The sequence below is a fragment of the Emys orbicularis genome, chromosome 1, assembly GCF_028017835.1.
Source record: "Emys orbicularis isolate rEmyOrb1 chromosome 1, rEmyOrb1.hap1, whole genome shotgun sequence".
NCBI classification, from domain to species: Eukaryota; Metazoa; Chordata; order Testudines; family Emydidae; genus Emys; species Emys orbicularis.
Window position 1 is genome coordinate 358,870,596 of NC_088683.1, and position 14,278 is coordinate 358,884,873.

The 14,278-nt window shown below is 42.0% G+C and overlaps 1 protein-coding gene across 1 annotated transcript in view; it reads right to left on the minus strand.

The window, feature by feature from the left end:
* Positions 1-319: 319 nt before the first annotated feature.
* The window catches only part of C2CD3 (C2 domain containing 3 centriole elongation regulator), an 80,661-nt gene continuing 66,702 nt past the window's right edge, over positions 320-14,278 (minus strand). The window contains exon 33 of the mRNA XM_065423314.1: positions 320-1,439. Coding sequence (XP_065279386.1) covers positions 1,296-1,439 — 144 coding nt within the window. The 3' untranslated portion in view covers positions 320-1,295. The remainder of the gene's footprint in view (positions 1,440-14,278) is intronic.

A 14,278-nucleotide genomic window follows, 5' to 3' on the forward strand; every position in this document is an offset into this window, starting at 1 on the left:
AAACATTTTCAGGGAAAGGCTCCCACAGACAGATGACTTTTACGAAGTCCTCTCCCAGCAAAGTTACTAAGGCCCAGACCCTCAAAGGTATTCAGGTACCTAACTTCCATTGATTTTAATGCCCATGGGACTTAGGTGTCTTTAAGGTTCTGGGTTTAAAGGCACAATCCTGCACCACTGAAATCAATGGGCGTTTTATCGCTGACTCCATTGGGAGCAGGATCAGGCTCTAACTTTTTAACATGTGAACAATAACAATTCTAAAATAACATCTTAAACAGCAGGAAGGCACAAAAATACAAGTTTTATTTTATTGAAAAACTTTATCATTAAAAATAAGTTAGCATGGTTTGTGTTTAGATCAGTTATCTAGAGACACTTGAAACTTGTGATTTTTTAAAATTAGAAACGACTACATAAATTAATAAAAATAATTTGTCCACAAAATTCCATACTTGCTAGCAAAACAGTCTTGCATAGATCATTTATTTTACAGTATCTGTACATTTTACTTACAATCTACCCAACCCATATAAAAATAAGCCTTACTTCAGCATTCAAGGCAACAGGTTTGTCTTACAAATCAACATGTTTTTAAAAAAGGTCATTAGCATACAAAACAATGACTGTAGCTTCCCAAGTCTGGGTTGTCTGTGCACATTTGCATGGAGACTGCAATTGTGTGTCTTGTTGCAGAGGAGTCTAATGCACTTTTTCTCCGGGGAAAAAATAAACGGATATTTCATTTTTCTTAAAACTGAAACAGCTTCTAACTTTCCCCCCCGTGTGTCAAGAAAAAGTAGTTTGTCCAAACAACTGGAAGTTCCATTACCTAGTAGGCCAAAAAGCGTGATTAGAAGAATTTCCCACAGATGGGGCTTCCCAGAGATCAGATGACAATGTTCAGGTTACTAAAGTCAGTCAGTGCCTTTCTCCAGAGATCTGATCTTGCAAGATGCACAGCACCCTCAACTTCCAACAGACCCATGGGAATAGAGGGTACTCTGCATCTAAGATTCCCTGTCTGACATGGGTAGTTAACTCCCATTTAAATGAGGAGCAATTACACACATTAAATCAATGAGAGTGGAATTTACTTCTCTTATTTCTCTTTTAGGAGAGTGGGTTCCATACTGACATGGTGGGGGCGGGTAGGATGACGTTGTTCTTTTGAAGTCAGAAGAGTTAAAGTCATTCCCTCTCCCCCTCCTATTGAAAGCGTCAGAGTTCCCCCAAAATGTAGAGCATGAGCACTAACGCCGTTCCTCTCTACACAGCCACTCTGGATACTTCTGCTATTCTTTTTTGGACAACTGTGCCGAAAATATCCTGGCGATTCTTTTTGTTTCTTCTTCTGGCAGATCAGCTGACGTCAGGTTTGGTTTGTGACGGTTCTGCCTTCGATAGGGAATCCTCCCAGCCGCGGCACCATTTCCGGTCTAAGGAAGAGACAGTGACATAATATTAGACACCACTTAGAACTTACACAGCAGTGCTTTACTGACCATGAGGAAGCAAAGCAATGCTTCTGGGAAGTGCATGGCTGATGCTTGTAATCTCTTTGGATTTCCCTTTCCTGCTCTTCTTGCTTCCATGAAGGATATAACCTACTGGACAGGCTGTATTTTCCATTGATCTCTCATTCTCCTTTAAGTGATTTTCCTCACGTTCCACACACCAACAAGCATAATGGCTCAGTATGGCTGACAGGAGCCCCAAGTTAACTATCTTCCTGTAGCTTCTAAAAAAGCTTTGAACACCTCCCTTTCCCCCTCCCCCACAAAAACGATTAACTTTAAAGGGACACTGTCGGGTTAAAAATCTATTTTAAAGAAGTTTCCTCACCTTTGTTACTAACATCTTAGATTATAAAATCTGATTTTTTTTAAATTATAGTCACATTTTCTCTATTGCTGTTGCTTGCTTACTTTCTGCATTTCTCTATGTTTAGTCAATTTCACTTTACAGCTCTCACATATTAACATGGTGCTGCACTATCTGGGTTGGAAACACTATCTGGGGAGCGAATAAAGGAATGTATTTGTTTTAAAAATGCTGTAGACGTTGGGATTAAAAAGAAATGGAAACATTTCTATGGTTTCTCAACAGGGGGCCAAATGTGAGCTGTCAGTGCCCCACTTCAATGGCTTGAGTTATTAGATTCTTTAGGAAGATGGCTTAGCTCGTGTGTGTGTTAATATCACATCCAGGTAGTGATGGATGACTGCTTAGAAGACACAGCACCAAGGATTTTACTGTGGACAGCAACCCTGTAAGTGGGTGGAGGATCCACTAGATGGGGGTTTATTAGGTCTTTCCCATCTCTAATTTCTAGGATTCTCAAAAATGCACTTGTTCTCCTTTCAGGGGTGCTGGAACAATTTGTATAGTGGGGGTGCTGAGAGCCATTGAACCAAACTATAAATTCTGGATATAATGGAAACCACTTCAAGCCAGAGGGTGCGGCACCACCCCTAGTTCCAGCACCTATGTCTCCTTTGGAACAAAGGCCACCTGTGAGCTGCATTCAAGCTGTCCACTCGTGGATCCTAAGAACAAGTGTCCTCTCCAGATCTTGGACCCTTCTCAAAGTATTTGCTCTCTGAATGTTACACTTACAATATCTGGTCTCCAAGTGCTACACATTGTCCTCTCCATTATCAGTAATACAGTCTAACAAAACTCCTTACCCACCTTATTCTTTTCTCACGTGGGAAGCAATGGTCCCCCCATGTTTTCAACTCAAATGGATAGGTTCTTTTGTAAACATCTTCAGCTTATACAGCATCTCCACTTGCCAAATGTCTGCTTATCTCTGTGCACCAGCAACTGTTCCTTTAGGTCAGCACAGGGTAACTGTATTTGGCAACTAACTGCTGTGGGGGTAGGGAGGACCCGCCCCAAAGGCCTATTTGTTTCTTAACCCGGTTTTTGAAAATGACTTCACAATGGAACCGTCTATTCCTCCCTGCCCAAAATGATTTAGGGTCTGCAGTATTTCCCCGCACAAAATATTTCAGGAGTCAAAGCTGGGCCTAAAACTAGATACGAGCCTGAGCTACAAAATTCAGATATGGATTTTAACTCTCAGAAGTTTGTGGATGGCACATCTGTGGGTTCAGGTCTCTCTCTATGCAAAACCCTCTGCTATTGAAGTCAGTGGCGTGATGCCAGATGGTCCAGACTCTAAAAACTAGCATTATAACCCCTAGACACACCCGCTATACGTCCTTTCCTGTAGTCAGGCCTTTCCACGCAGAAATTAGTCTAGTAACAGAGACCCTCAAAGTTTGAAAAAACTCTTGACATAAAATGCATATTCATTGACATTATTTTAAAAAGCAGCATACATTAAAACACAGGATTAACATTGACCACTCTGAGGCCTTCCTCCTTCACTCATCCCCACTATACACACAGACAAAAGCTGAACACTAGCAGAGGGACTTAGGAAAACTCTCTCTCTCTCTCTCCAGTAAGTTCAGAACCAGGCCAATTCTGGCAACCACAGAGATATTAAGAGATCAGAGTTTGTCCACTACTGAACATTAAGAATTGGAAGTAAGACTGAGTGTTTTAGGAGCACATAGCTTGGCATAAACTGCACTTCTCTTAACACCGGTTGTAGACTTATACTCTAAGCATAGACCAGCCTGTCTGACCTTTCACCCACATAGCTGGGCTGTCTCTCTTGAGCAAGGCTTCGCAGACTAAGTCACAGCAGATATCTCTTGAAAGGTCAAGGTGTCCTAAGGTGCTCAGCTCTCCCCAGAGGCAGACAGTATCGGGAGGCCTTATCTGCCCACTCCCCTCCTCAAGATGTATCGTTTTATGGGGGAACCGGTTCATTTAAGAACAGGTGGATTAATGGCTTATCTTATTTGGTTATTTACACTTCAGATACAGCAACACAGTCCATTGAATATTCAGCACTGCAGTAGTTCTGCTTTGGATGAGCTTTGTATGAAAACAATCCATGAAGAAAAAAACATCCCTTTTCCTCACCCCATTTCCTTGTGCCACCCTTACCAGGCCACTTGCGTCTGACGAAGTGGGCACTCACCCACGAAAGCTTATGCTCCAATACTTCGGTTAGTCTTAAAGGTGCCACAGGACCCTCTGTTGCTTTTTACAGATTCAGACTAACACGGCTACCCCTCTGATCCTTACCAGGATGTCAGCCTTCTGTTCTCAGGCCTTGCTACATTTACACCCAGTGCCTAAGGCAACCCCATTCTAACACTGCTGAAGCACAACACTGTTAAGAAGGTTACTTTTGTATTCCACGTAGAGATGAGAACAAGATGTGTTATAACCACGTTAAAAGACTAGGGCCAAGATTTTCAAAAACAGATTTCTAAACAAGTGACCTGATTTGCGGAAAGGCTGAGCACCGAGCAGCTTCCACTGAGCCAGGTGTGGGCTAGCTGTCCAGATTGCACCGATACAAACACAGCTTGGTGGTGTGGAACCACACACTTTCTGCACACACAGCTGTATGGTTAAAAAAAACCTGTTATGTGAACACAATGTGAATTCTTTTATTGCAACCAGTGAACATAAGAACGGCCATACTGCGTCAGACCAGTGCTCCATCTAGCCCAGTATCTTGTCTTCCGACAGTGGCTGGTGCCAGATGCTTCAGAGGGAATTAACAGAACAGGGCAATTATCGAGTGATCCATTCTCTGTCATCCAGTTCCAGCTTCTGAAAGCAGAAGGTTCAGAAACACCCGGAACATGGGGTTGGAGCCCCTGACCATCTTGGCTAATAGCCATTGATGGACCTATCCTCCAGGAATTTATCTAATTCTTTTTTGACACATTTATACTTTTGGCTTTCACAATATCCCCTAGCAACGAGTTCCAAAGGCTGACTGTGCATTGTCTGAAGCAGGGCCAGCTCTGGCTTTTTTGCCACCCCAAGCAAAAAAAACAAAAAAACAAAAAAACCCAAACACACACCTGCGGGGCGGCCGGAGCGCGCAGCCCGCTCCCAGCAGGGCGCTCCCCTCCTCCGCACCGCCGCCCCCTACAGGGCGGCTGGAGCAGCAAAGCAAAAAAAAAAAAACCTGCTGGGCGGCCGTTGCACCAAATCAGAACATTTACTCTGCAGGGGGCCAGTGTCAGGTAATAATGCTACAGCCCTGCAAAACCTTCTAATGATGTCCTCTTTAAACATACTGAAGAACACATCTTCAAAGGGGTGATAGATTATATCTGCTAATATAGTTCCAATGGGATTTCCTAAATCTAAATAGAAGTTGGAAGAAACTGATTGCAGGGCTGGCAACAACAGAAGCTTAGAAACCTGTAGAGTAATATGCTTACCACCCATATACAGCTTCCTGTCTGCTCTATGTCCCTCTCAAGGTTGCTCAAAGATCAAATCAGCAGCTTATTGGCCTCACTCTCCTCCCCCTGCCAAGTGTCTGTGAAACAGCTGAAACATTAACACTGGCTGGAGAAACAGTAACCAGTTCGAACTGGCTCTGCGCTAACTCTTTTGACCTATGCACACGGTTAGTAAGCAAGCAAGTCATCTTGAAAATGTAAAACGGGAAGCATAAGTGGTGCTGATAAATAGCTTTCCCTCTCTCAGTGCACAAAACTGCTCTGACTCCAGATTAATTTCTTACCACAAAAGTTACATATTTGAAAAGTGTTAAGTATCTTTCTCAAAAATAGCTCGTCAGGATGTCACCCTACCCCACTCCTATAAATTAGTTTGATCAGATCATACAGGTCCTTCAGCTATTATTAAAGAACCCAAGGCAATCTGGGGTATTAACTCTACTGTCCTGCCCAAATTCCAACTTGGATAACTATGCTGTGCTTCCCTAAATTTCTTCTGTAGTTTCAGGTGGATGCAGTATTGTTCACTTCTTGTTCTAAACTGTAATTTACTGTGGGCTATTTGACATCTGGCCTGTTTCTAACCTAGAGGTGTCTGCATTTCAGGGGTGGGTATAATGATCTTTTATATATCGTTTGTACATCACTTTACATTGTGAAGTGCTTATGGAACCTTCAGAATGAAAGGAACTAGAGGTAAGATGATTAAAGAAGTGGATTTATACTGTACTAGTGGCAATGGGTTTTTCTAGTGAATTCTCAAGCCAAGGCTACGGTTCCACATTACTGAATACGTTGTGTTGTCGGCGATATCGGGAACAAATAAGTAAGATTTGAGTAGAGGCTTCGTGAGAATATTTCTCTTTAAACCTTCTCAAATCTTACCCCATTTGTTCCCTATATCGCCTCTAATTTATATTTATTTTAAGAAGTGTCAGAATGTAACAGTCCCATTTAATACTCTGCCATTCCACTTCTTATAAAGAATTTGACATGCTCCGTCTGTGGATCTGGAATGTACAGAACTTCTATTGCATTTACCTTTCTACTTTGGTATCTCCCCTCCCTTAAAATGCTGCAACTCCTCAGCCAGCACTCCTGCTGCCTGATGTACTCCTTTTATTAACTCCAAAGCTGCAAAAAGCCTGGTAATAATGCAACCAGATTAACAGGGGATATGATCAGAGTTAACAAAATAATGAATAGTATAGAGAAGGTAGATTGGGAGCTTCTGTTCTGTCTCTCAGCAAAAAGAAAAAAAACTGCATTCAATGAAACTGAAAGATGACAAATTCAAAACTGATGTTTCAAATGATGTGTGATTAGACTGTGGAACTCATTGCCACTAGATGTTGAGGCCAAGAGTGTAGCAAGATTCAAAGGAGGCCTGGACATCTACATTGATAAGAATATCTAGAGCTATAATTGTGCTAACAAACATTTTGGAAGGGATGTCAAACCTCATGCTTCAGCATTTAAGCCAATCTAATTATTAGGGACCAGGATGAGACCTTCATGGGGAGCAAGTTATCCTACATTTGCCTGCTGTAGGGTTTCTGGAGCCTTCTTCTGAAGTGTCTGGTGTTGGCCACCATTGGAGACAAGATACTGGACTAGCTGAACTGTGGGTCTGATCCAGTACAGAAACTCAGAGTCAAAGTTTAACGTCAGAAGGGACCACCAGGTCAGCTAGTCTGACCTCCTGCATATCACAGGCCACTAACCACCACCCAGCATCTGCGCACCAAAACCAACAACCAGAATTATACCCAAGTATTGCAGCCCTCTGGAGACTAAACTATTGTGTGCCATAGGCAGAGAACAGGAGGAACCAAGAGGCACCAATATCCAAAGCCCCTGCAATGGCATGGAATTGATTAAATGAGATCTATGCAGATGTTCCCAGCAAGTGACTTGTGTCCCAGGTTGTGGAGGAAGGCAAAAAATCCTATGTTCCCTTTGTGTAACCTGGGATCTGGTAGCAGGGGGCTGTGTAAATCTGCCTGTTCAAGAAGTCCTTGCATCCCCACTTAATGGACCATTTCTCCTCCCTCACTGTGCCCGAGTGCGAGGAATCAGCTGAGCACCCTGAAAAACTCAGTTAATACTGCTCTTTATCAACAGAGGCCAATGTAGGACCATGTCAGGCTAACTCCAATTTGCTCCCAGATCTGAGCCTGCTTTTTAGCATCTGTGGCATTCCCAGTGGGACATCAACCCATCCCCATGTCAAGTTCCAGTGAAACAGTATTACTGTGTAAAAACAAAGATTTTCATAATAGTTCTCCCTACAGATGTTAACTCTTGTCCATATTCTCTGTTGATCTAAATGGCCAGGCCTTCAGAAATGTATTCCCTTACTCAGCTTTAGAACTTGTTCTGTAGCTGAAAGAGAACATCAGGTATATAGTCTCTGTCTTAAAAAAAAAAAATCTAGACTACAGAATTCCGTCCACTTGGTGTTAAAGGATTTTTAGCTTTCTGCTGTGTTTGCCATTTTTGTGAGCACATTACAACTGATGCAGGTCAGTTTAGTAATCTCAAACATACAAACTCATATCTTGTACTTTAGCAACAAATATAGCCTGCTCCCACTGAAGCCAACAGGAATTTTGCCACTGACCTTTGCTGGGAGCAGGATCTCGCCCTAAGGCAGGATAGCACACCTTGGGTAATGTTATAAAGGCATAAGAGGATATGATTATCTTGAACTCAGTTACCTGGAATGCCTCATTGCTATTATGCAACAGACTTTACACTTTTTAGATCTGTTCATTTCTTGGATGCAACAGAAATGGCTGACTGAAAAATCACTAGTTGCGCCCAAAGTTCTAGTCATTCCATTATTATAGCTTTTATGATAGTGACAGTTGTTACAATTACAGTGGGACTTTGATTACAACCCTGTTTTCACATTCTCAACATTCTGAAAAACTCTCCTGGGGCTGAAGATTTCCATTTTAGAGCTCAGCCCTGAAGTATTTTTTTTTTTTTTTTTTAGAAAGTGAAGCAATTTTTTAAAATTCTTTGTTAAATGATTAAAGAGTGTAGAGAAAATTATTTAAATACTTTTTTTTGCTTAAAAGTAACCCAAAGACCACTGGAAAAACCTTATTCTGCATGCAAATAGACCTTACAAGTTACCCTGTGATGCTTGCAGACCACTCATGAATGTGAGTACCAACCTCAGGGCAGACTGTTACATACCAGGGCACAAACCACTCCAGACAGCCTGACACATGCATCCAACATGTAGCCCAACATGTAACTGTTACGTTTGCAACATCTGTGTGTGACCTGAAGTGAAAGACATGTCACAAACTGGCCTTTCAACTCAAATGTCATCACCTAGGGGAGGTAGCTGCCTCAGCAGAAAAATACAGTATAAGATGCCACAAGTCTGCTGTTACAAATCACAAAAGACCGCTATTCTTGGTCACATTTAGGACAAGTCACACTGCTCTACAGCCAAAATGCTTCTGAAATAAATGTAGTCAAACTTTACTAATTCTGGGTCACTGAGAATGAAAATGATGCTTAAAATTGTTGATTGGCTCTAGTTTTCAAGATATGCTATTGGGTCAGTATATACGACCCTTGACTTGGGAATGGCGGAGGATAAGTGAGTTATAAAGGGAAGGGATCTCAATTTAAACCAGAAATGACTAAAATACATCTTTGACTGGATCTATGAATAAATCTATGACTGGGTTTGGACAGTACTTGCTTTTTAGGCAAAACAATGAATGATGCAATCTGAAGCTGGTATTGCGTCATACATGATATGAATTGCATCATGTTATTCCTAGAAGTCATGGATGATGCAATCATAACGAAGCTTACATCACTCTGCTGAACAAATTGCCCTATATCAGCTCTAGAAATCATACAGTGTCATGCTCTCTTATTTGTCAGTGTCTGATTTTGCAAAGGGACACATTTCTGTTTAGCCAAAGTGAGCAGAGATGCCTCGTACTTGTGTGAACAGTGCAGATAACTTCTGCTACGTTTGTGGTGAAGTGACTTTTGCATCACAAAAGCGCAGTATAACCACTATGGTTAAGAAAGCCTATCACCTTTCTTTTGGCTGCAAAATTGGAGATCAGGACAAGAGGTGGGCCCCACACATATGCTGCAACACTTGTGCAACAAATCTTCGCCAGTGGTTGAACAGGAAAAGGAAATCTATGCCTTTTGCAGTGCCAATGATTTGGAGAGAGCCAACAGATCATACCAGCAATTGTTACTTCTGCATGGTGCCTCCAGTTGGGAAAGGTGTGTCAAAGAAGAAAAAGTGGACTGTGCATTATCCAAACATTCCATCAGCTATACGCCCAGTACCCCACGGAGAAGGACTGCCGGTTCCTGATGCACCAGAATCATTCTCACTTGAGTCAGACGAGGAAGAGGAAGAGGATGAAACTTCTGGTCCTGAACCATCAATGTCACAGGACCCACATTTTCTCCCATCCTCCTCCTCTGAACCACACCTCATAACACAAGGTGAACTGAATGACCTTGTCAGGGATTTGGAACTACCCAAGAGTAAGGCAGAGCTGTTGGGCTCCAGACCACAGCAGTGGAATCTCCTGGCAGGTGATGTTAGGGTTTCCATGTTCCGTGACCGTCGAAAGGATCTTGTCCCATTCTTCTTCATGGAAGGTGATCTTGTAGCCTGCAACAACATCGATGGTGTGATGGCAGCCCTCAACATCGTTCACGATCCAGATGAGTGGAGACTGTTCATTGATTCATCGAAGACGAGTCTTAAAGCTGTTTTACTGCATAATGGCAATGTTTTGCCATCAATTCCAGTTGGTCATGCAGTCCATATGAAGGAAACCTATGACAACATGAAACAACTTTTGAGGTGCATAAACCATGACCAACATCAGTGGCAGCTTTGTGGCGATTTGAAGGTTATTGCACTCTTGCTTGGTCTGCAGTCTGGATACACAAAGTACTGCTGTTTTCTCTGCGAATGGGATAGTCGTGCAAGAGATTCCCACTACATCAAGAAAGCTTGGCCACTCCAACAGTCATTGGAGCCTGGGAGGAAAAGTCTTCAGCACCCACCACTTGTTGAATCAAGGAAGATTTTGTTACCAGCCTTACACATCAAGCTGGGTCTGATGAAGAACTTTGTCAAGGCCATTGACAAAACACAAGCAGCTTTCAAGTACCTCCGTGGAAAATTTCCAAGGTTAAGTGAAGCTAAGATAAAGGAAGGTGTCTTTGTTGGTCCTCAGATTCGTGAACTTCTTCGAGATGATGCATTTGACCATGCACTGCGTGGCAAGGAAAAGACGGCATGGAAAGCCTTCCAGCTAGTGGCAATAAATTTTCTCGGAAACAACAAGGCAGACAACTACAGGTTGTTGGTGGAAAACCTCCTCAAGGCATACAAAAGCCTTGGTTGCAACATGTCACTAAAGATACATTTTTTGCACTCTCATCTAGATTTTTTTCCACTGAACTGCCGAGCAGTGAGCGACGAGCACGGCGAGCGATTTCACCAGGACATTGCAACAATGGAGAAACGCTCTCAGGGCAAATGGAGCCCATCAATGCTTGCAGACTATTGCTGGACAGTGACAAGAGATGCTCCATTTAATGAATACAAGAGACAAGCCAAGAAGCGCCGAGTAGACACTGAATAGGACTAAACTATGTACAGAATAGTTTTTTGCCTTTTGTTTCATAATAAATTTTATTTATATAACCCTTTTGCTGATTTTTAAAGTGTTACATAAACAGGACAGGTGAAATATTATCATGTAAAGCAACCATAAACACATGAAAAGACCTAGGTTTACAATTTATGATTAAAACTCTACTATCTACACAATATACATAGACATAAAATGTATAAACTTAAATATCTTAGAAACAGTAGCCAATCAGTTGTTTTAATTGTCATATTTGAATTCAGCACATCAAAATACATAATAAATAGCACATTTTAGCTCTGAAGCAGACGACTTCTCAAAAATTGTAGACCAGTGTCATTAATAGACTAAAATTGCCCAAAAGAGCACACAACTCAGAGCTGAAAAATGATAGAAATCATATGTAGGCTGACCGCTCCCTATTGGGCTATGAATCAGTGGTGATTAACTTGTGTGTTTCTGAGAGTATATGGACTATATTATGCTTGTAAAACAGGCCACAGATATGTGAATTTCAGAGAGATGTATGTAAACTACTGCTGGATAGGGCACACTATGCCCCTTTTGAGATGTGTCAGATACATGTATCTGTACTAATGCCCCTTTTGGAGGGCACACATCCTGCCATAGGTACAGCTGTGGTGCAGAGATGGCTGCTGGTGCTCTCAGATGAAGAAGTTCCATTTTTGTTGCTATACATTTGCAGATCTGGCTCAAACCCTAAGCAATGAAGGGCACAGGAAAGATGTTCTCAACTCACATAATATACTGGAAGTTTGAGTATTAGGCTAAGCAGGGTGGTTTAGCTTCATTGTACTTTCTGGGATAAGCGTACAGACAAGGTATTTACTTTTATAGCTAGCCTGCACAAAAATATTTACTGTTTAAAATATGTTAGTGCCTCGCAACGAGTACTGCACTTAGTGAAACGTACTGTACCAATGTGGCATTTTTATGATGCACCTCTGACATCAAAAATTGTGACTCCCCTTTAAAAACAATTTTAACGTCCTGCATAGTTTCCAGAACACACACTTGAAACCACACCATGTTTACTCCATTCCTAGCCAGAGAAACTGTCTGTGCCAGTTCAGTTCATGGCCTGAATGTTGGTTGACACCTGCTCTGGTTTCCTCTTTCTAGGTCTCTGAGCCAATAAAATCACACAAGATCTATGAATACCTGATGCACAGCCTTATTAGAGTACATCTTTAATCCGCAAAACAGTAAGAGGAAAGAGGCTCATGTATAAAAAGATCATGCTTTGATTATCCTTTTATAGAAATGGCAATGATTTTCCAGGACACTGCAGACGAACTCAGGATTATGTAATGACTGTGTGCCAGGGATACAAGTAAAGTGGACAGTCTTATGAACATTTTATTCAGATCTTGAGGCTCAGGCTGTTTAAACGTCAAAGAAGTCTGGGTAACAGAGAACTTTGAAAACATTGCATACCTTGGTGCAGTGAGTTTGTTTGGCAGCTGATTTTATTCTTGCATTAATAAAAGTGTGAAAACAGTTCTAGGCTGCACAATTACACGTTCCGAAAAGTGACATTGCACCTACTTTTGGTGCCTGTGCAGTAGAAGGTTTGTGTGAAGCCATGAGGCTTGCTGGGTGTTATGCCTTCTAAATTCAGATTGATTAAAATCATCTGCATGGACTGTAGAGCAACCCTTTCTTCTCTTTCTTTCTGAGCATCCTTTCCTTGGCAACAAGGGAAAGAATTTACATTTCTCTCCAATACACTATGATGACAATTTTGACAAGTATAAGTTCCCTAGCCCAGGTTCTCTAAATATCTTGAGCATAGGAAAATAAGTCCCTAGTTGAAGAGAAGTGGGGGCAGGAAGTGGTAACTGGTATGGAAGCAATAAACTAGGAATAATCATAAGAGGCAAGAAAGGCTGATTGTATTATTGCTAAGGAGTTCCAGCCTCGTAATGAATACGAATCTAATATCTTGAGGGTCTGGCAAGAGACACAAGAGGCTGTCCCATGATATAAGGGGGCTACTTCCAATTTGCTTTGATGGTAAATTGGCTTAGAATATGAATGGAAAAGATATATCCTGGGTAGAATGCTGCTTTCAGTATAAAATACCTACCCTGTTGGGACATTCTTGGAGGCAAGAACAACAAATCTTGATAGATTAAAAATAACAAAGCTTATTTAACTGTCTGGCTTTTAAAATATGTTTTCAATAAGGCCTCATAATGATGGGGTGATCAGTTAACTATGAAAGGAAGAGAACTTCAACTTGGATTTCAAAGCTTAGATCCTATTCTGGAATCTCCTTACTTTTTATTATTCTATTACGATAGCATCAAAAAAGCCACAGTGTGTAGGTGCTGCCCAAGCATATAGGAATACATGATTCCTGTCTGGAAGAGTTTACGATCTAGCGTAAGAGAAGATGGAGCAAGTGAATGCAAGAAAGAAAAGGAGTGAAGGGAAGTCAATAATAAATGTTTGAGTGGTTATGCAGACTGGATATGTGCACAACTTAATGGTTCTGAGTCATTAAAAAACTAGTTAAATGTTTAAAGTCAATAAATATCAGGCAACACTGGTTGTTGCTAAACTTGCAGGTCATCAGAAATGGTCTTGAGAAAGGATTTGAAGGAGAGCATATGACACAGATCAGTTCATACTATGTTGAGGCAGAGTGGAAGAAGGCATGGAGATGCAGAAGTTGACAAATGGGGGTGTCAAAGCTGGCATTGCTGGTGGATCAGAGGGGCAGAGGATGAACTGGTAAGAGAAGACCAGAGAAGCACGGAGGAGACTTGGGAAGGGCCTTGAACACGGGAAGCTGGAGCTTGATGTGGTGAAAATCTGAATCTAGTGTTTTTTTTATTTTGTATATAGCTCAGCAAAACTCAGACACCAGGCCCGTGATGCCAGGCTTCAGGCTGAAACCTGAGCTGCAGCCTCCACTCAGTAAAGATCACCAACCTGTCCTTGGACAGACTCTTCCTAAAGTGCCTTTGCCTCCTTTCATGTTGACAGTCAAGTTCCTCTACCTGCTCATCTACTCTCCTGCATCATCATCATTTTGGGCAGGAAGGCAAAAAGCCAGGGATTCGGGGGAGGGGGGGGGCGCGGAGGAGCCTCCATCAGGGGAACGGAAGGTGGCAGAGGCACTTAAGAGGCTGGGTAGGGGGTGTTTACCAGCTGCCATGTGGCGGGGGGGGGGGGGGGGGGAGAAATGTTGATCTTCAGTAGAAAGCCACACCTGCAGCTTAGATT